At 44.4% G+C, this 23,115-nt stretch overlaps 2 protein-coding genes across 4 annotated transcripts in view; one reads left to right on the forward strand and one right to left on the reverse strand.

Annotated features, from left to right (window-relative positions):
• The window catches only part of RGL1 (ral guanine nucleotide dissociation stimulator like 1), a 163,529-nt gene extending 160,668 nt beyond the window's left edge, over positions 1-2,861 (forward strand). For all 3 annotated transcript variants that reach the window (XM_077763256.1, XM_077763258.1, XM_077763257.1), the window contains one exon: positions 360-2,861. In XM_077763256.1, coding sequence (XP_077619382.1) covers positions 360-547 — 188 coding nt within the window. In that variant the 3' untranslated portion in view covers positions 548-2,861. The remainder of the gene's footprint in view (positions 1-359) is intronic.
• Positions 2,862-9,291: 6,430 nt separating this feature from the next.
• COLGALT2 (collagen beta(1-O)galactosyltransferase 2) overlaps positions 9,292-23,115 on the reverse strand; it is a 44,880-nt gene continuing 31,056 nt past the window's right edge. Inside the window, exons 8-11 of the mRNA XM_077763259.1 lie at positions 18,921-19,053; positions 17,236-17,363; positions 13,713-13,919; positions 9,292-12,182 (exon numbers count right to left, since the gene is read on the reverse strand). Coding sequence (XP_077619385.1) covers positions 11,906-12,182; positions 13,713-13,919; positions 17,236-17,363; positions 18,921-19,053 — 745 coding nt within the window. The 3' untranslated portion in view covers positions 9,292-11,905. The remainder of the gene's footprint in view (positions 12,183-13,712; positions 13,920-17,235; positions 17,364-18,920; positions 19,054-23,115) is intronic.

Below are 23,115 nucleotides of genomic sequence, written 5' to 3' on the forward strand. Positions count from 1 at the left end.
GGGTTCTAGCCCAGTTCTGCCATTGACTAGCTATGATTCGGGGAGTGTCATTTAATGTCTCTTGGCCTTTGTTTTCTACCGCACTTTCTTCTAACTAAAGTATTCTGCATTTGAATGAACATTTATTCCACGGGTCAGATTTCCAAGATCGTATTTGTACTTTGTTTTTAAATATTGGGATTGAGGAGTGGTTGGAACCAATATTGGGAGTCGTTGTCATTGTTTGGTTCAGTTCATGTTCCGAGGACAAAGGGCCAATGGTCCTTGCTCTGTGACTGGACACAATTTTCCACCTGTCGCTGTCAGTGCTGGGCTGACCTACACCAGCTGACTGCCTTCTCTCTCCTCCTCTCTTTCAGAACTCGTGATCCCAGACTCAGCCAATGTCTTTTATGCCATGAACAGCCAAGTGAACTTTGACTTCATTTTACGCAAAAAGAACTCCATGGAAGAACAAGTGAAATTGCGTAGCCGGACCAGCTTGACATTGCCCAGGACAGCTAAACGGGGCTGCTGGAGCAGCAGACACAGCAAAATCACCCTATGAAGGGAGGGACCAGCGGCCCCTTGCTTGCCGAAGGCGGAGTGAGGCTGACAACAGGCCGTGGCAATTGCAACAACCATCCAGTGTTAGAGGATCATTGGTGAAGTCAGCAGATATTTACTGAGTACCTCTAGTGGGCAGGGCACTATGACAGGCATCGTGGGGGAAATCGGAGAGGAGTTTGACATGCAAAGGATGAATGTTTCACTGATTCTCTTTGACCTATTTGAGACTGAAATGCAAAATTATCCACTTTTATAAATATATATATGTACACATATTTGATATGTATGTGTGTGTGTATATACACATATATATGTGTGTACATATACATATATGTATACACACACACACACACACACATATATAAATATATGAGGGACTTAGGAGATATTCTGGACTATGGAGAAATGAATTTGCACAATGGCCTGGGAAGTTGAGGTCACTTTTTACAGGGAAATAGAAAGAACTGAAAACCTAGTGTCATACCTTCCAAGTAAATGGAATCAATCCTAGGAATACAGAGTGTCCTTCGTGCCAGTATTATAAGAAGTCCAAACCGTTCCTATCAGGGAGAGAATTACTTTCTCCATCAAGTGCCACCAGAAAAGATCTGCAGAGGCTGAGACTGCCACGGCTGAATGAAAGGCCACTTTGGAAACGGTTTGGATGAGCCAGTGGCTTTTGACCTCTGCCTGCATCTGCCGCTTTCCGCGACCCCAGGGGGGGGCTGGTCAAGAGGAGCTTCAGAGGCCCATCTGACCCAGGGCCCTCCCACCCCCCTGGAGCCACCGCTTTCTGGCCCACTTTGATTTCTGGCAACTGCATTGTGTTTCCATTCCCCCTGCTCAAGAACATATCACAACCATCGCTGCACAGGTAGCCCTGCTCTTTGGTGACTTACCAGCCAGAAAAGAAAGCACAGAAGGATGGGGACTCACTTGGACTCTTAACCTGCCTCGGAATGCCACTACTTCCTTGCCGTTTCTGATCGCCTTCTTTTGCATGGAACTACATGTCTGGAGTCTTTTGCCATCTGGATAGTAGTACCTCTGTATTACGTGCAATTTGTTCCTCAGGTGTAGAAATTCCGACTGCGATTGACTATGTTTGATCATTTTGAGCCTGTGAACGATTTTAGAACAGCGATTGCTCTGTTAACAGCCCCTCAGGAGATGTTCCCTGCTGATGGCAGTGTCCTGTTTTACTAGCTCTTATAGAATTACTGTGCCTAGTCATGGGGAAAGAGATGGGGCTACGTGTATTATCTAAATCATTTCTTAATGAGGTACCTTCTTCCAGATGGAATCAATAACTTTTTTTTTTTCCAAGTCCCCACACTTGCTATCACGGTGTTACTGTTAGGTGACATTTTTGTCGCTAGTAACGCCATTACCCTCTCCCTTCCAAATCTGAGCTGTGCTGGGGGGTTGACCTAAAAAGCCATATGTGCGATATCAACATGTGTAAGAAGCACTTTCAGAATGTCCTTTTTAAGAAAAAAATTCTCAGAATTCCAGTTTTTATTCTAAAAATAAAAAGAACAAACCCAGATATAAAGCATAGGTTGCAACATGGAGCTTTTTTTTTTTTTCCCTTTTTCCTAATCTCCAAAAGCCAGCTCCCAAAGGTTCTGTGAGATTTATGTGATGTAAACAGCCATATGAAATCTGCCAGAAACACCAGGGAAAGTTTAGAGATCTGTGGCAGTGGGCCAAAGAATGAGCTGGGAAGGCCTCAGATTCCCCTTAGGCCTTTCTAGGAGAGCAGACTGTGCATCGTTAAGAGCGACTGGGTTTCAACCAGTCGAAAAGCACTTTGTTCCGTTTGCAAGGCTCGTCCGATTTGTGCTTGTGAGCTTGGAGGAGCGATGGCCTGGATGCTGAACATCATGGAGACTGGAGCAAACATAGCCTCAGCCTGAATTCCTTGGTTCGAAGGTCACAAAATACAGAACCGTTGGCCTGAGTTAGGGTGCGGCTACAACGACGTATGTGTTGTGCTGTGTGCTCGCCCTGTGTATTGTACTGTATATGTAGAGTCTAGATTTATATACTGCAATGTAAAAAAATATATATATATATATATTTTCCTTTTTTAAAGACAATGGAAATTCCAAGTAGATAAAACATAGCCTCATTTATTTAATGCCACTTGAAATGTCTTAAATTTGTTTCCCGGCGGATAGCGGGGTGATGCTTTTAGCTGCTCGCATGCTTGTCTTTCTACATCTCCATCATCTGTTTACCTTTTGGTTAAACTAATAAACTGGTTTGGGACTTGGTTGGCATGTGCTGCCAGACCCAAAGGGACTGTATCTGGAGTGTTCATCAGGTGGGCTCTGGGTTCTAGATATGTCAGGAGGCTTGCTGGAAGCCCCCTCTGGCCCGGTCGGAGGGAGCCGAGGAGAAGCCAGTGGCAGAGTTGGGAGGGGATCCTCTCCACTGGTGAGCATCACGAGTATTCGGGGGAGAGAGTGACATCCTTAGGAAACCGCAGTCAGTATGATGCCTTTGACAGATTGCTATTCTTAGGAGTCATGATGGGGGACACTTTAAAAAAAAAACGAAAACTGAACTTAGAGTTAGGAACCAAGGTAGTACTTTGCCTCCTTTCTGAGAGCCTCTTCCCTAGGCTGCAATTGCTACCAGCTGAATAATTCTTGAAACCAGCCATGATGCTCTGGAAGCCCAGGAAGGTCTCTATGAAGGGAGGAAAGAAGGGTTTCCCAAAAGACCGTCAGAGCCAGGCCAGCTTCACTCAACAGATGCACAGTGTTGTCCTTTCATCATGGTTCCAAAAAGTTTCTGCTAGATTCTTAAATAGATCCAAATTATCAAATTTTCTGGTGCTTGTGGGATTTTGGAGAGAGCCAACTAGGTGTTTTATTTTATTTAAACAATTTTTAATGTTTATTTTTGAGAGTGAGACACAGGGGGGAGGAGCAGAGAGAGAGGGAGACACAGAATCTGAAGCAGGCTCCAGGCTCTGAGCTGTCAGCACAGAGCCTGACATGGGGCTTGAACTCACGAACTGCGAGATCGTGACCTGAGCCGAAGTCAGATGCTTAACCAACTGAGCCATCCAGGAACCCCGAGGTGTTTTAATAACTGATAATATGAGGTGGGACAGGAATAAGAAAAGGGATTTCTATCACTGGCACTAGGTGGCTGTTTTTCAAGATCATTCTAGAAAACTGGTTCCCTTGTTTTGCCTCTGTCTAGAAGCTGGGCTTGGTTACTTTCTGCCTAAAGAAACAGGGTCTTAAGACTCCCTTCTTTGGAGTCCTCATGCAGCACAAGACCGTAAGGGGGCATCTTATGGAGAATTGCTCCATGCCCTGATACCAGCGGTATCAAGAAGCTTCCCTGATGCCAACCCTCTTCTTCTACATACAGATGCTGCTGCAGTGGCACTGATTACAACGGGTACCCTGAGTTCCACTATGAGGAGGTATTTCCATCGGGCTTTGCACTGTTATTCCCCCTAGAATCTCTCTTAGCAGGAAATACTTCCAGAAGGGATATGTGGGGCCAGGTTCGGCTAGGCTGAAGTAACAAACCATGAAATCTCAGTAGCTGAAGACAGTTTTATTTTTCATTATGTCACCATGTAATGAGAATTGGGCAGCTCTCCTTAGGGGCCTTCCGCTACCAGTGACCCCCGTCAGCTTCCATCTTGCCAGCCCTTCCGTCCCAGGGCTTTCTGTCAAGCCACGGTGATGGTGGAGAGAACTCACAGTGTTCCTAACTGCCCCGACCAAGGTAACTGTGCCACTTCCTTTCCCAGTCCATTGGTCAGTCCGTGGCCCTGATCTCAATGCAGGGGAGTGGGGGGCATGTGGGAGAACACCTGGAGGAGGTGGTGAGCATGAACCATCTCTGCCACAAACGAGTTGTGTGTCCTTAGCAGGGTGCGTGGGTTCGTTCTTCTTTCCACAGTCAACAAGCAAATCTGTCTCTGGAACGCATGGCGGTGAGGACTTGAGATGGGACTGAACAGAGCAAAGGAAGGGATGATGGAAGAGAGGGGCTCAAGGGAGAAAATACCAGAAAGTAATTTAATTTTGTCTAGAATTGGATTTAAAATTAATTTTTAGCTTTTTGCATGCAGTGACCACCAATTTACGTGCCTCTAATTGTGGTCCCTACTTCGACTAAACTAGGAGCTACTTTACAGATGTCGTTGTATGTCAAGCTGAAAGAGAAATCTGGGAAATTTGAAGTGTTTACACATAAACCACGAGATGAAATAAGAGTCAGGCAAATTTAGTTCTTGTAGACTCAGATTTTGAAAACCAGTATTTGGGTATGGTTAAAATACTGGTTAAAACCAGTATTTGGTGTGGTTTCTCAGCATCCCTACCCAGAAGACTATGGAAGCAATTCACTTCCCTAACACATTGAGGAATCCAGTGTATTTAACATCTGCCTTAGAGTTGAAAGACATCTTACAAATGTAGTCAGTCCTCTCAGGTTACAGATACGGGGACTGAGGCCCAGAGCAGTCAAGGCAGAGGCCCAACATTAGGGGCAAAGGTCTGAATGATCAGAGCCCCACTGTGTGCATGTGACACTGGGCTGGGTCCTGGATCCAGGAGGCCACACTGACATTCCTCCACAGCCTGAAGGAGCTGAAGGCAATGCCTGGGGTCTGTTGGCTCCATTCCCCTGCCTTCTGATGATGAGAATTCACATGAGCTGTCTCTCGGTTAAATGGGTGTCTGGTTGTCTCCTTAACATCTCCAGGGAACGTCCTGCTGCTGGTCAGAACACTGCCACCTGTCTTCCTGGGCATTATTCCATCTCACAGATGAGGAAGCAAGGCCATAAGGATCAGGAGTACTTTGTGAGTTAGATCCCAGCTGGGATTTGGATCCATTTCTGATCCATGAACTCGCCACGCCCCTCAAGTAGGGGGTGGGGTGGGTGCAGGAGAAGGGTCTCCTGCAAAAAGCACCAGCTGGGTGAGGAGTTAAAGGGGGAGTGGATGTGACCAGGGCTTGGGTGCTACCCAAGAGCGCAAGAACTGGGCTTAGCCTCTTGTAAGCCAGTTAGCAGGATCCAAATACTTTATCTTAGGCTTCTCTGAAGCAATCACTTTTATTCCTGCTATTATTTAATCCCAAAGCAACAGTTTGTGCTACAGTTCTGATTTAAAAATTTTTTTAATATTTATTTTTGAGAGAGACAGAGCATTGGTAGGGGAGGGATAGAGAGAGAGGGAGACACAGAGTCCGAAGCAGGTTCCAGGCTCCGAGCTGTCAGCACAGAGCCCGACTCAGGGCTCAAGCTCATAGGCCGTGAGATCATGACCTGAGCTAAAGTCAGACACCCAACCAACTGAGCCACCCAGGCACCCCTACAGTCCAATTCCTTACACAAAGGGTACTAGTAAATCAAAAAAATTTTTTAAATGAATAATTTAAACGTTGTGGATTGCTATAGCCCTTAAAAAGAAATCAAAGCATCATTTTCAAAATGGGAGACGCATTCTAAATGCAACTTACTAGCTTGCCACCAGACATATATTCGTGATCCTCGTTAATACATTATGTGACATGCAAGCCTCCAGCAAAATGTCATCAAGAAATCAGTTTGTTCAGCTAGTGATACAAGAGATTTCATAGGTGGACAGTAAACAGGGGTTGGTGCTGTAAGTTTCAGCGTATATTGGGCTCTGTGTGTGTGTGAGAGGGAGAGGTGGAAACATTCGGTATGAGCAAGAAAAGGCAGAGACAGATTTCCACCAGGAGCTTTGCATGGAGCTGGAGACGGTGGGTTCCAGGCCACTCACTACCCTTGTTAGGCAAGTCACTTAATTTAGCTGTTGCCCCATGTGAAAAGGAGGGGCTGGTAATCGGTCCTAGCCTTGAGGTTCATGTAGTATTAAATTACCCTGCACGCACAGAGAAAGACTCGGAGTTAGCTGCGGTATTGGTGGGAAGCTTCTGGGGACCTGAGGAAGTCCCCTGTTCCCAGAAGCCCTCCAGGCTCCCCCAGGGTGAGCAGCCTCACAGGGCGGATGTGTGCAGTCCGAGGTGGGACGTGCCAGGCTGGAATGGCACCTTCTCCGGCTGCCGCCCTGGGGACAGGCTGACTCAGGGGCTGGAGGGCAGCCAGGGCCCCAGAGCTTGTTCCACAGCCGCAGCCCAGGAGCTTGCAGAGGCGAGTGGCCCCCCGGCCGGCTGCAGGCTGCGCAGTAGGAGCACCCGGCCACTGTGAAGCGACCCTGACTGAGCTGAGGGTCCTTCTGGGAAGAGTGTGGCAGCCACACGGAGCCAGTGGAGACCCCCATGAGGGCCCCCACTGGATACCCTCTGCGGCCAGTTGGGGGACAGTTTTCTCACCAGAAGGCCGGCTCCCTGCTCCTCAGTCCTCCCTCCTCTGTGCTCACCCAGCCGTGTGCGCTCTCTGGGGAAGGGGCTCTCTGGGCCTCGGCCCTGGCCAGGGGCCATTTTGATGCTGCTGTCCCACGAGCACTGGGGGCAGCTGGCACCCCACTTTCCTCAGCAGGCCCTGCCACCGGGCAACACTCAAGTCACTCAGCCCAGCTGCTGGCACCTCCACTGTCAGCCTCCCCTGTAGGGCTGTCCCCTCTGGGTTCCTCCCTTATTTTTCTGGCAGGTTCCCCAGCGTCACTTTCCCTGCTGCAGGGCCTGCGTTGGTCTCTTATCCCTCTGTCCTTGCACTTCCACCTGGGCTCTGTGTGCTGTCTCCTGAAAGCCACACTTCTTCTCTCTGATCAAATCCTCTGTCCCCTCACACTCCCTGCTGTGCGTGGGGTCCTCCCTGGGCCCAGCCTGAACAATAATATCTCCTTCAAGTCTTTTCAGTCGGTGCAGGAGGTTTTCCAAAGCAGCCACACCATCAGCACTTACAACTACCTGGGGGTGAGGAGGGGGGAGTGGGGGCAGAATCTCTAAACCACCAGTTCTGTTTTGGGAGAGGACACTTTGTCATTAGTTATTTTCTAAGCTTTTCTGAGGACCAGAGAGAGAGCAAGAGAGCACTGTCCACTACATTCTGGAAATCAAATCAGCCCAGAAGTATGAGCCCAGACGTCTGTCCAGCCTGCCCTAAAAGGATAAATACCAGAGGAGCCCCCTCTGGACCCGTGGGGGCTGCACAGCTGGCGCTCTACATGCCCTGGGACGTGAGATTTTATTAAGATGCCCATTCCAGAGGCAGCCAAGCTGAAGAAACTACAGGGAGGGACATAAAAATAAACCCAGCAAATTAAAAATAAAGAGAGGCGATTCTTCATTCTTTCCACCCTCTTTGAGGGCAGATGGGATGATGGCTTTGGGCTGGGGCAGCTCAGCTGGTGTCACCCAAGCAGCCTGAGCAAAGATCACTCCATATTAATACATCTATGGATGGAAGCCAAAACCCAGGCCATTTTAGGTTAGGTAAATTCACAGAGCAGAAGGAAGCCATTCTCCTGCCCAACAGCACATTTTAATATGAAGCCACTTGCCTTGGAATCCCCCTTGGTGTTTAATAACGCTGTCAGTAAACTCTTCTTGAACGTTCACCTAAACTCTTCACGCTGTGATTCAAGCCACATCCTCTTGTTCTCTGCTCCTGATAAGAGGAGGCACCATTTCCTTGTAATCCACTAGAACGCAATGTGTTGCAACCACCATAATTACTTCTCTTTCCCAACCAGGCAAAAAGGACTTACTGGCCACCACAGCTTGGTGGTGTCTTGTCTCCCTGTGCCTGGTTGACTGAAGGCTGCCATCAGCCTCCTCATCCGCCACTGCCTCTCCTCCTGGCCCTCCTCCTTCTGCCACATTTAGTCAGAACATCCTGCGGGAGGAACGTTCTCTCTGAAATAATAAACCTCACCACAAAACACAAAATCATGGGCATAATGATTATATCCGAGGCTTCCTGGTTTTCGTTTTTGATGTACTGTGACGTGGTATCTTCTTACCAAATTGGCCAGCCCCATTTTAACTCTCACTTTGTCATTATTTAATTCCTCGGTGAATGGATTTCTTGTCAGCCATGGATATCACTTCTGGATTCTCTCTCTCTCTCGCTCTGTTTACTTGGAGAGAATGTCTCAAAAGCATACTGTAGAAGTCTCATATTTATTTTACACTTTATTTCACCGTAAGGGAAAAGACCCACAAGTTTGTAGCTGAATGAGACCTTCTCTTACCAACGTTTTACTGGAAACTTCTGCATTGTCTGTCAGGAGACTCACCACACCTAGAACTCCCCCAGAAACAATGGCTTCTGCACTCATGACAGATGATAACTGGTGGAGGGGGGGTCATTGATTTACCTTGCCATCCCGATCAGGTCTCAATCTCATTTCCTGTCAACAACCCGATACATCCCCATCCCCCAGCACTCCCCAGCAAACCCTTCCCAGCCGCACACCTTCCCAGTGCCTGGAAAGCATCCCCATGGCACCATACCCAGCCTTCCTCTATAAATGCCCATTCATGCCCTCAAAGCCAACACAATTGTCACGTCCCCCGCCACCTTCCCAGCAAAGCTGTCCCAACAGTCTTCCTTGGCAGAACTGGGTTCTCTGAGGTCCTACAGCCCTTCTTTCTATGAAAGTCCTGTCTTTCTGTAGCCTAGAAAAGTTTTCTGCTTACCCACCTCTACCCAGGAGTCCAACAACCCTTACTGGACAGGAAGGACAGTGGTGACCACATTTGCCATGGGGGCGAGCAGCAGTGCTATCTCTGTCCCCAACATCCTTGGTCCAGCACAGACCTAAGAGCTCCAGCAGTGTTGGCCGTTGGTTGGTGTTGGTAGAACAAATGAACAATCATATTGTTGAGCTATTTTTTTTTTTAATTTTTCACAAAGAGCTCTAGAAGGCAAGTCGTTTATCATCTCCCCTCCCTGAAATGACACGGCATGATAGACAGTGTAGGATGCTGAGATGCCTGCTCTTTCTTCTCTTCCCACAGCAGGCCCCAGGGAACCCAACGCAAGGCCCACACCATGTGTCCTCTGCAAATTGTAGCTGCTCAGTCCACACTCAGCAGCACCAGCACTGCTGAAGTCAGGGTCGTCTGTCCAGAAGATCCCACCTTGGATCCCAAGATCCAGAAGGGGATCCAGATGGGGGAATCCACACAGGGTTTAACTCACAGAGACAAAGAACAGTGCCATGGCCGGAGGCAAAGGTCTGTGACTGCAAAGGTCAAATGTCTTAGACTAGGGTAGAGGCAGGAATATGAGGTCAAGGAGCCCCTGAATTGCTGAAGAGGTGGCTTTTTAAAAACAAATGGGGAGGGGGGCGTGCAGATCACAATGTTCACAACAAAAGAGTGCTGCTTGGGATCCCAGACCTGAGCAGGCGGAAGCAAAGTCTGGGCTAACAGAGCCAGAACTTTATTCACAGTAGAACAGTCCTAATCTAAAATTCTAGAACTTAAGATCAATGTCTTTTAAGAATGAGAATCCATAAACCTATCAGACCAGCTGACAGTAAAAGGAAAAAAAAAATTCTCTATTAAAACAAAACAACACAAAAAATGTCAACTCAATCTTTCTCCACTCCCAATATCCCTCCCACCCTATTAAAAAATATAGATCATGAAAGTCAGGCACACTTGCACACACTCAACTATGCAAACAAAATGCAAAATACCCAAGGGAACCTTAGGGATCACCTAAGGGTTTTTCACTAGCTCCCCAGATGTTCTTTCTAGAAAAAAAAAATAGGCTCTGACAGGTATGTCGAAGCAGTAAAGATTGAAGTCGGCTAAGATCCCCTTCCTTGGCCTCCTTGCTTACTATCAATGTGGAAGAATATGGACAATAAGTCAAGAAGAAAGGCCGAGGCTGGTGTTCTTTGGCGGACACGCTACCTCTTTGTCCTGCAACCTGGGGGTCCTCCCCAGGGAGCACTAAGCTTGGTTCACGCAGCAGCCCTGCCCATGGGCTCTGCTCCAAAGCATGAAGCTCAGGGAGGAGGGCGTGGGGAGGCTATTCCTGGAGGCAAAGTTTTACTGCTTGCGGGCGGGCAAACGCAAACCTGAGGCAAACCATCGTGAGATGTCTGAGGAACACAGACTGCGGAATTGGCAGAGAAGATGTAGCCCAACACTGTGCTTTAGAGAAAATCTGTCTGTGAAGAGAGCAGAGGTCATCTGCCCAGGATGCCGACTCCCAGAGCTTTCCCCGTTGTTGGCCTAAATCAGTTGATCAGTCCACTGACAAGTCCACTGTTTCTGACCAAGCTCTGTCATCTGAAATGGAAAAGCATTTGTTTCCAGATGGTGAGAAGCTCCCACGCAATGAGCCTCCCCTGGAAAAGCCAGGCTGGAAAATGCAGAACGAGATTGCACACTCACTGCTCCCTAGGGTGCTCTGAAAGCTTGAAAAATCTGTTTCTCTGCCTTATCCTACAGACATTTCCCCCACATTTTGTAGAATAAATAATTCAAATTAGAATGAAAAACCCAGGCAAGGACAGTTGCTGGCCTGAAAATGTGCTCTGCCTCTTAACCGTGACTCATACAACTTACACTCACAATTCCTTCCCAGGCTCAAGGGCGGAGGGGAGTGTGACATGCCGCGCCAGCACAGGGACTCTGGGGACAGAAGTTAGACACCAGCCCTAACCCCTTATATATTAAATTTATCTTCATAAATAGAGCATCCTAACTCAAGTGACCATAATAGAAAAGGCCAAAGTGTGAGTTCTTTTTTCCTCAAATATCTACACAAACTTTCAAATAGCTAATAAACTTTACCCACATGGCAGACTTGACATCTCCATATGAGAGCTTCAACTGCCATGATAGTCAAGGCCAAGTCTCAGACCCAGATACGCATCCCTACTGGGTAATGAGGACTAAGATGAAGAGCTCATTTGGGCTCATGACAGAATTCCTTTAAACCAAAGCCCAATTTGATTTTAAATTATTTGTTTCCCCTCCCCCACCAACTCGTTTCACACACAAGTTCTCAAGGTCACACCTATGATATAAAATGGGCCCACAAGACCAACAGATGTGGTCAGTTGGCTTGGCTACCTTGCCCACCAGTTACTGATGTGACTACCTTTCTCTTGGATGAGTCTCTGGGCTATACTGTTGATCCTCAATGTAGGAAGCAGTATCATCTAGATAATAGACTGAAGGGCTAGGTGTCTACATTGAAGTTCATCTTGATGGTTGCCATAAAGCCTATCTTTTAGCCATCCTAGGAAATTTGGATTAAGTTTCCCTATTCTCCTCCCCTGTCAAGAATATATTAACTTTGCTCAATCACATCAGACCACATTGGTTAGAAGACTGTGGCCGCTAAAAGAAATTGGAGCAAACGGATGAACAGCCTGTTAGAAAATACCAAGGGTGGCGAACCCTCCATGGAGCCCTCAGAGCTCGTCCCTTGAAGGCACAGCATCCAAGGAGGTTGGCGACGGCAGGGCCTCCGTGTTCTTGGCGTTGTGGTGGATGTGACTTTGCTTCCGGGACTTCCAGGAATGTGTCCTGTCCCAGTCTGTGGCCACTGTCTCATTGTCCCAGATGGTCGAGGTCTCTGTGTCACTCAGGTAGCCTGGCTGGCCCGTGTAATGCGTGGGGTAGATGAGCAAGGGTTCTGCCGAGAAGGCTTTCAAGTCCCTGGATTCATAGTACTCCTTGTACTCAGCTCTGCAAACAAGAGGTGTAGGGGTGTGTGAGGAGGTAGGACACTTAGAGAACTGGGGGAAAGAGCAGAGGGGCCCTGCTGCTTATCTCTTAAAGGGTCATGGATGCCTTTGATTATTTTTAAAGTTGTGTCCGTTGTGGGAAAGTTTAGTCTACAAACACAATAAAAGTTTCTTTAAGCTATTTCAGATGACCTAGACAAACACACAAAGAGAAACTTCAGTCGAGATATTTCTGTGGTCTTTGGATGGACTCGTTTAAAAAATGGATTTCAGGTCTTATTCGAAAAGCTAAGAGCGAAGCTCTGACCATAAGGATAGACCAATGTGATATCTGTGTGGCAAATGCCCCGGTCCTGGGTTAATAAATTAGCTGAGATCTGAATGGCAGTGGTATGAAGAGTCAAACAGTGTCAGCTTGGAGGCATGCCAACGTGGCTTTGCAGCCCAGCTCCCTGTGAGTGTCGAGTGGAGGATGACTCAGTGTCCCCCACAGGGCTCCTGTGCACATTGTATGAAGGGACATCTGCTTAGGTCCTAGGTCGGTCTGTGCACCATAGGTGTTAGTTTTCATTCTGTTACAGAGATGACAGTTGACCTCCATGTGCCTGCTAGGACACAGGTACAAGGTCAGTTGCATCAAAGAGGGTGAGGAACCCCACCTTTACTGAGGAGAGGAGACAAAATGAGCAAGACACAGGACGGGAATTTTCAACCACTAAAAGGAAGCCCATCTAGAAAGGAGAACACCCAGCAACTGAGGGAAGGAGCCGAGGTTAGAACCTGGTCTCCTGCTCCATTAATAAATGTAGGAATCACTGATTGAGTAAGTATTATGTGTAGAGTTTGGCCTAGGTCCTAAGGACACAGAGATGTGAGACTGTCCCTGCCTCAGTGGGCTCACAGGTTACTGGGGAGACTGGACAGGTAAACCACCAATCTCCATACCCTTTGATAAACACTAGGTCAGAGTCTGCATCTGTGCTGTGGGCACCAGGAGCACCACACTGCCTTCTTCGCCAGATGCCCTGCTCAGGGGTCACCTCCACCCTCCCTGAGCCTCTAACGCATCTCTGTGATTGTGGGTCTCACCATATATCATGAGGACTGTTCGTGAGTCTGAATTCCCAACCAGACTGTGAGCTCTGCCTGGACAACAACTACACACAATGGACTGAGAAATGAACTGACAACTCTGAGGTGCTCGGGAAGATGACCTTCACCTTCAGGTGTATGAGTTTATGGAAAAAAAGAAGATTGAAAACAAGGAGAGGACCGAGCATATTATATCCAGTTACTACACACCGGAAATGACAGTGGACCCTTATGCAAGGCTCACCTTTTCTGCCTCATCTTCCCTATCTGTAAAGGGGGATAATCACTCAAGTCAGCCCCTCTGGGTCATGATTATAGAAAGATCATTTGGGAAAGCAGTACATCTTTAGAAAATGTCATGTACTACCAAGAAACCGAGTAGCAGAAAAAATGAGAGAGCTGTGCCCAAGGGACAGGCAGGCAGTGCAGGGAGACTCACACGGGATGCTTGTTGTACATGATCGGCAGGAACTCATCCACTGGCAGCATCTTCCCAAAAGGATCAGCTCCGACGAGCTTCTGGGCTCCTTCCAGAGAGATGACGTAGCCCAGTGTCCAATAGGAGTAGTCAGCTTCGACCAGATTTCCCACGTTGGGTACTGCCTTCTCTGGCTCCTTCACCTGCATCCTCTTCCTACCAATATAACTAAAAGGAAGTAGAAGACGAGAACATTCCAAGTTGAAGATAAGGATCCATAAGAACGGGGCACAGGTTTACAGATACTTTCGAAAGCTTGGACCAGCCTGTGTCTTATATTAAATGGATCATGCCACAAAGTGAGTGCATCCCATCGCCAGCCGTGACTGCCACCTGCCATCAATGGGGCCATTTTCCTGGTCCCATTTAGCAACATCCCAGCTGCTCTTGTCTACCGCTGTGCTCCAGCTGTAGAGAGACTACGAGATCTCTCAGACCATTTCCCAGAGAGGGCTTGGGACTTCCAGCTGTGTTTACAGAGGTTGGAAATGGACAAGAAAAAGGCCAGATGTGGGAATCCTGAGTTTTTTGTTTTCAAGTCCCTAGAGTTTCAGACTTCCATCTTTTTCGGACAGCTGTCCAGACGCTGGCGGTAAACACAGGACAGAAGAGGCTATGGGAAACAGTCTACAGTAAAAGACTTGAAAAACCAGAGTGGCCCCCAAGGTATCCTTCCTGGGGAGAATGAATAAGAAAGCCTGCCTGGCTTCTTCCTCCTCACATGCACCTAGTTCTGCCCTCACTGTGCTCTGAGGAAAGCACCCGGGAAGGTCATGTCCTCTTCAAACAACTTCTGCAACACAAGACGCACCCTTAGCGACTCCGGCTTTGCCGTCGTCTATGCACACATCTGTGATCCATGACTTTCGTCTGGAACCTGTTTGTTTTCCACTTGCCTGGAGCAAGTTCAGGAGGTGCCTGCTTCCTGCCTTGAGGTAAAGCTGACTTCCTGTATTTTGCCCTCAAACCATCTCTTTCATCGTGTAAAGGATTCCTCTTTTCCAAACATCCGGGGGTTTGTAGAAGGAGCCTATGTCCACCTCCGTTCTTCTCAGGACATCAAACACCACACCTTCTCAGTCACTGTCCCCTCGGACTCAAGAGTCTAAATTTCTCTCGTGTACCATCACGTAGAAGAGAAATTCCCACTGAGCACTTGAGATGTGGCTCGAGGGACAGTCTGTACTCAACTGATTCATTTCATGCAGTTTGACATTTTAAAATAAAATTGAAAATCATGCCATTTGCAGCAATGTGGATGGAACTGGAGGGTATGATGCTGAGTGAAATAAGCCAGTCAGAGAAAGACAGATACCATATGTTTTCACTCATATGTGGATCTTGAGAAACTGAATAGAAGACCATGGGGGAAGGGAGGGGAAAAAATAGGTACAGAGACGAAGGGAGACTCCCTCCCATAAGAGACTCTTAAATACAGAAAACAAACTGGGGGTTGATGTGGGGTGGGGCAGGGGGTAAATGGATGATGGTCATTGAAGAGGGCACTTGTGGGGTGAGCACTGGGTGTTGTATGGAAGCCAATTTGACAATAAATTATATTAAAAAATAAAATAAAATAAAATTGAAGAAGTGTAAAATATTTTTTTCCCTTAAAATCATTTCAGTAGGAGAAGAAGCTGTTTACTGTAGCAGTTGAAAACTTGGCATCTAGATTGAGATGTTTTGTAAGCATAAAACGCTGGATGTTAAAGATGGTAGAAAAAACAATGTAAACTATCTCATTAATAGTTTTTAAATATTGATCACCTATTAAAGTAATCACATTTAGAGATGTCGGGTTAAATAAAATGTATTATTAATTTCCCTTAATGTCTTTTTCCATTTGAATGGGATCACTAGAAAATTTTAAGTGATGTAAGTGGCTCAGGCTCTATTCCTGTTAGACAGCACTGCCCTAGACGATTCCAGTGGGTTAGTTTACTCTTTCCATTTCCTATTTCCTTTTTCTGGAGAAATGTCACATAGCAGCCACGGGCCACGGGGAGCTTATCAGCTTTCATGTTTGGAGTGTCAGTAATATTTGTATCTTATTCATTTCAGAAAGCCTACACATGAAAAATTTGTAACCACTGCCATTCTTTAATAGTATGTAACTGGTATCAATGGAATCTTTTGACTTCATCAGTCTGTGAAATTTAGAAAAGATTTTCAGACCTCTTGGTACTTTCTCCCAAGAAATACACCACCTAGGCTACTATTGGGCAAGGACCTGTGCCCACCATAAGCCCGCCGTAAGGACTCCCCAGGTGACTCTCCTGATTCCGAGGCTTAGGCGAAAGTTGCCTCTGCTCAGGTCGTGTGAGTGTGAAATGGCTTCCAGGCTCCGTGCCTATGAGGCGTAGCGACAAGCTGCAGAGCCATAGACTCAGAAAGGCTGAGGTGTGAGGACTTCTGGAGGATTATGGGAACAAACAAGGATCCTCAGGGACAGTGCAGAATCTAATGACATGGCTAACGTGTGACAGGGATCCAGGCTCTTTTTATTACACATAGTACTGATTTCTGGGTCTATGCCCCGTGGATTAGTTCAGCCATTACTAGGTTTTTTTCTGGGGTCGGAATGGCATGTTTTCTGAGAGAACAAGTATTCCAGCTGAGCCAGTAGTTAAGTTTCCCTCCGAGGATGGGAGGCGTAAGGACAGCTTGGCTGTGGCAGCCGTTCCAGAGGAACAGGCTTTGAGTTGATGCAATTGCCTTTGACACACAGCTGGGAAGCCAGGGTAGTGCTTGGGAACGTTCTGCCTCATTAGAGAGAAGTAAACAGCATCATTTGGTTTAAAAAGAAAATGAAGGGAGAGGGAGAGACACAGAGAGAGGGAAACAGAGGACAGAGGGAGAAAGAGAGAGAAAGAGAGAGAGAGAGAGAGAGAGAACTTAATTCCCAGAGACAGCTACCAAAGCATTAACTAAATGTCAATTCAGAATGAGCATTACCCTGGTAAGCCTGGGTTTCCTACGACAGCCTCGGACCCCCCATCAAACCCAGCTCAGCGTTCTTCCTGTTTGCACTGCACGCTTCCCTTCCCAAGAGAGGTACTCCTATGCTGACCTGTAGCCCCCATACTGTCTGCTCTCAAGTGTGACACAGGACTCCTGCCCTTGAATAAATGCCTCCTCCTCTCTTTACACAGCTCTCCCTGCACCTGTTGCCTCGCTGGTGAGATTTCTGCTGTGCTCCCACGTGTGCACTCAATCTGAAGACCCCTGACCTGCAGGCAGCCTCCAGTCTCGCAAACAATCATCCACAGTTTTGTTCTCAGCCTGCAGAGCATAGAGATGCAGAAACCAGGGTCTATTCTCCACTCACTTCTTGTTCCTGGGAACAGTTATGGAGACAATTTCCATTTATCCAGGAAAGTGGAAGCTTGAGCTTTCCTATCAACTTGGTGGGGGGAGGGTTGCTGCCCCTTGGAAAGGACTGGGGCCTCTCAGTGCTCTGGGATAAGCTTGACTTGTCACTCACATCAGTTCCCAGTCCAGCTGAGCCTGGTCAATGTCATCCATCAGCTTCATCAGCTTCTTCTTAAACTGATGTTCAAAGCGCACATCATCCTCAATAACCAGAGTCTTTTCCAGCTCTCGGTCAATTACCTGTAAAGGTCATCAGTGGGAAGATACCCTATGAGACGTCCTATACTGGTTTTATATTTAAATTTTTTAAATGTTTGTTTATTTTTGAGAGAGAGCGTGAGAGAGTGAGAGCAGGGGAGGGGCAGAAAGAGAGAGAGGGAGACATAGAATCTGAAGCAGCTCCAGGTTCTGAGCTGTCAGCACAGAGTCCGATGTGGGACTAGAACTCATGAACTGCGAGATCAAGTCCTAAGCCGAAGTCGGACACTTAAACGACTGAGCCCCACAGGCGCCCCCATACCTATTTTTTATTAGGTAAATACATCTTAAAAAGTCAAGAATATAGTAGCAGAGTATGTAATAGCTCATAGCTGGAATCTAAGCAAACGGCATCCAATCATAGAATGGCTACATATGCGGGTGTTTATTTATGGCAATGAGAATGCATGATGTAGAGTTAAATGCAATGTTACAGATGAATCTCACAAATGAAATGATCCAGAAAGGATACACCTCAGTACCCTATATGGCCTGTAAACAAAAGTACAAAAGCAGACAAAACTATTCTGTGCTGTTAGGAGTCAAATGGGATTACCCCTGGGGATGCTCCCTTGAAGGGAATATGGAGAGGGTGCTTCTGGGGTGCTGGCTACCTGTTTCTTGGTCTGGGTACTGGTTAACATGGCTGTATTGTTGTTCGGTTTGTGAAATTTCTTTGGCCTGTATTTTATGATCTATATAATTTTATACATATCTATTACATTTCACTTAAATTTTAAAGAAAAAAAAAGATAGACATAGACTGGGTCATTGAAAGAGAGAAGGCATTCAGAGGCCCTTCATTTANAGACCAATACCTCCTTTCATCAATATCTAATCTCTGAGCCATGGTTTCCAGGTCTGGCGTTCCCACTTCTTGCAAAGATATTTAATTTAATATCTTTAGATATTTAATTATTTTCTCTTGGGTAAAATGGGCCCATGCCTCCTGACCCACTTCATATGATTTCTGTGTGACTCCTTGTATAAAATCATTTAACAAATAATGACATGCTAGATACACACAACACCAGGCATTCCTATTAAGGGTAAGGATGTATCAGTAAGAGTGTAGCCTCCTGAACAATGGCATCTTTCCCTGTTATCATCCCAAGTGGCAACGATGCTACCCTCACCTGTTTGTTGCTGGCCGTGTGTCAGAGGGAGACACAAGGCAACAGAAACCTCCAAGGATACTTCTAGAACAGTTGAGGGTCTACTTTACATCTGGCCCTAACTCGCCTACAAAGTGCCACTCTCCTTACTCCTCATTACAAAAATGTGCATCTAAATAAAGCATTATTCGGGCACCTGAGTGACTCAGTTGAGTGTCTGATTCTTGATTTCAGCTCAGGTCATGATCCGAGGGTCGTGGGATTGAGCTCTGCATTGAGCTCCATGCTAAGCATAGAGCCTGCTTAAGATTTTTTTTTTTCTCTCTCTCTTTCCCTCTGCCCCTCTCTCCTGCTCGTGCTCTCTTAAGTAAGTAAGTAAGTACATAAATAAATAAATAAATAAATAAATAAATGCATTATTTACCTCTTTCCAGACAGAGTGGTGGCTAAGAAAGCAGCCGATTTCACCCCTTGTTAGAGGCCTGGAGGAGTAGGGATCTCGATATCCAGGCAGCATTTCAATATTCAGGGCCTTCAGCTGGCTTGTGTTGAGTGCCCTGCAAGACAGAGAACATGTCTGAAAATTAACACGTTGAGATGTCCCCACCACTGAAGGCAGAAAGAGAGAGTTCTGGATGTTCCCCAGAGCCTTCTGGCACACTGAGGAAGACTTCTTAGGTTTCCCATCAGTCCTCAGGAGCTCATCATGGTTAACGCGTCATGGTAGCATTATAAGCTTTTGTGAAGACAAGAGGTGTGTTATACATAGCGTGTCTTTCACAATTGCCAATGTACTTCTAAGTATCACCAGATTTTTGACAGCTTTCAGAAAATATTTTCCTAATGAAGGAAGATGGCTAATAGCATTAAATACTAAAGGGCATCAAGACAGAAGGGAACTATGTACAGTATTTTTCCTTTGAACATAATTTTTTTTCAAAAAAGGTTAAGAACAAAAATAGCAGAGACAATCGTGTGAGCAGAGAGAAGTGACTCACGACATACAAAGAATTCTCAATAAGATTATCTGCTGATTCTCAGAAGCCATGGAGCCCACAGGCAGTAGGTTGGCCTATTGAAAATGCTACCCAAAAAAGACTGTCAGCCAAAAATTCTGTGTCTATTTGAACTGTCCTTCAAAAATGAAGGATAAATTAAAATATTTCCAGATAAACAAAAACTGAGGGTTCGTCACTAGCAGATCTGCTCTAAAAGAAATGCCAAAGGAGTGCTCAGGCCAACATGAAAGGAAATTAGAGAGTGATAGAGATCCATCTAAAGAAATAAGATCATGGGGACCTGTAACTGCATAGGGAAATGTAAATAACAGTAGAAATGCTTTTCATTTATAACTCTTTTTTCTCTTATCTGAATTAAATTATCATTGCATAACACAATAATTATAAGTTTGTGTTAATGGGCATATAATGTAGAAAGAAGCTATCTGTTTGACAACAATAGAACAAAGGAAGGAGGAAATAACAAAGCAACATAAGAAGCTAAGTTTTTGTACGCCGCTGAAATTAAGTTGTTTTTTTCGAGATAGAACTGACATAATATTAGTTTCCAGCATATGCTATAATGACTTGATATTTGTATATATTATGAAATGATCAACACAGTAAGTCTAGTTAACATCCATCACCACACATAGTTACAAAAATTTTTTTTCTTGTGATGAGAACTTTTAAGATCTACTCTTAGCAACTGTCAAATATGCAATACACTATTGTTGTATTAACTATAGTCATCATGGTGTACATTACATCTCCATGACTTGTTTATTTTATAACTTAAAAGTTTGTACCTTTCCACCTGTTACCAATTTCATCCACCTTCCAATCCTGCCTCTGACAATACCAATCTGCTCTCTACATGAATGAATTTGTTTTTTTTTTCTCTTTAGATTCTACATATAAATGAGACCATGTGGTATTTGTCTTTTTCTGTCTCACTAATTCTACTTAGCATAATGCCTTCAAAATCCATCTATGTTGTTACAAATGGCAGGGCTTCCTTTTTTAATGGAAAGATAATATTTCATTGTATATATTTATATCTTTTTTATCCATCCATCCACCTGTTGGACTCTTAGGTTGGCTCTCATAAATAATGCTGCAATGAACATGGAATGCATATTTTTTTTAGTTTGCCTTTTCATTTTCTTTGGATAAATACTCATAAGTGGAATTGCTGGATCATATGGTAGCTCTGTTTTTAATTTTTTGAGGAACCCCATACTATTTTCCATAGTGGCTACACCAATTTACATTCCTACCAACAGTCCATCAATGTTCCCTTTACTTCCTTGCCAAAACTTGTCATTTCTAGTCTTTTTGATAATAGTCATTCTAATATGGGTGAGGTGATATCTCATTGAGATTTTGATTTGCATTCCCCTGGTAATTGGTGATGTTGAGTACCTTTTAATGTACCTGTTGACCATCTATGTCTTCTTTGGAAAAATATCTACTTAGATCTCTGCTCATTTTTTAATCAAGCTGTTTGGTTTTTGTTGTTGTTGTTGCTTTTGCTATTGAGCTGAATGAGTTCTTTTTATATTGTAGAAATTAACTCCTTATCAGATATGTAATTTTTCATATATTGATGAATATTTTCAAATATTTCATATGTTGATGATATTTCAAATATTTTCTCCCATTAGGTGGGTTGTTTTTTTCATTTTGTTGATAGATTCTTTTGCTGTGTAGTCCCACCTGTTTGTTTTTGCTTTTGGCATCAAATCCAAAAAAACCAATGGCATGACTGATGTCTAAGAGCATATTCCCTATATTTTCTTCTAGGAGTTTAGTATTAATATAAATTAGATTGCTATCAATTAAAATGTTAATTGCAATCAATCACTGAGAAAATAACTTTAAAAATGTAGTAAAAGAAAAAAACTAAGGAACCAAAATAGTAGAGTAGAAGGTATCTTCTCAATACAAAAAGGCAACAATGAAAAAGAGAAGGATTAAAAAGATGTAAAACATATAGGAAACAAATGGAAAATGGCAGATATAAATCCTACTTTACCAGTAATTACATTAAATATGAACGGATAAACCCCACAATCAAAGGCTGAGCTCAGCACAATTCGTTTTTAGGAACATGATTCAACTATGTGCTCTCTACAAGAAAAAGACTAGATTCAAAGAAATGAATAGGTTCAAAGTGAAAGGATGAAAACAGATATACTATGTAACCAGTAACCACAAGAGAGAGGGAGGAGCTTTATCAATACCTGACAAAATAAACTTTTAAACAAAAGCAATTATTAGAGATGAAGAAGAACATTTTATAATAATAATAAAAAAAAGAATTAGGGCACCTGGGTGGCTTGGTCGATTTAGTGTCTGACTCTTGATTTTGGCTAAGGTCATGATCTCATGGTCATGAGATTGAGCCCCGCGTTAGGCTCTGTTCTAGGTGTGAAGTCTGCTTAAGATTCTCTCTCCCTCTCTCTCTGCCCCCACCTCAACTCATGCTTGTTCTCTCTCTCTCTCTTTAAAAAAAAAACAACAGAATCAACCCATCAGAAAGACAAAAATTATAAATATATATTCACCTTACAATAGAGCAAAAACATAAAGCAAAATGTGAGAAGCTGAAGAGAGAAAGAGACTATTCAACAATAATACTTGGAGACTTCAATAACCCACTATAAATAATGAATAGAACAAGCGGGAGAACAACAAAGAAACAGAAGACTTGAACAATACTACAAACCAACTAGACCTGACATATCTATAGAACATTCCACCCAACAGTAGCAACACACACCTTCTTCTCAAGTGCACATGCAACATTCTCTAAGAAAAACCATAAAGCCATATAGATCATAAATTAAGCCTCAATACACTTAAAGGGACTGAAATCATATAAGGCATGCTTCCCAACCACAATGGAATGAATTTAAAGATCAATAACAAAAGGAAACTTGGAAAATTCACAAATATGTGAAGTTAAACAACACACTCCTAAATAGCTAATGAGTCAAAGAAGAAATTACAAAAGACATGAAAAAATGTTTTGAGATAAATGAAAATGAAAACACAGCATACCAAAACTTACATGATGGGCTTGGTGTAGTACTTGGAGGACTAGTTATGGCTTTAAATGCCTATATTAAAAAAGAATACCTCAAACAAATAATCTGATCTAAATAATCCATTTAGGGAAATCAGAAAAAGAATAGCAAACTAAACCCAAACCAAGCAGAAGGAAAAAAAATACACTAGTATGGAAATAAGTGAAATAGAGAATAGAAAAACAATAGAGAAAATCAACAAAACTAAATGTTGGTTCTTTGAAAAGATCAACAAAATTGATAAACCTTTAGCTAAGCTGATTAAGAAAAAAAGGCAGACTCAAATTATTAAAATGAGGAAGGAAAGAGTATGCAATCCCCTACTGACCGTATCAAAATAAAAAGGATTATAAGATAATACTATGAACAATTGTATGCCAACAGCTTAGATAACCTAGATAAAATTGACAAATTGCCAGAAAGTTACAAACTACTGACTCAAAAAAGATTAGACATTCTGAATACACCTAAAACAAGTAAGGCAGCTGAGTTCGTCATAAAACTTTTCCAAAAGAAAGACCCACAATCA

The sequence above is a fragment of the Crocuta crocuta genome, unplaced genomic scaffold (genome assembly GCF_008692635.1).
Source record: "Crocuta crocuta isolate KB4526 unplaced genomic scaffold, BGI_CrCroc_1.0 scaffold3, whole genome shotgun sequence".
NCBI classification, from domain to species: Eukaryota; Metazoa; Chordata; class Mammalia; order Carnivora; family Hyaenidae; genus Crocuta; species Crocuta crocuta.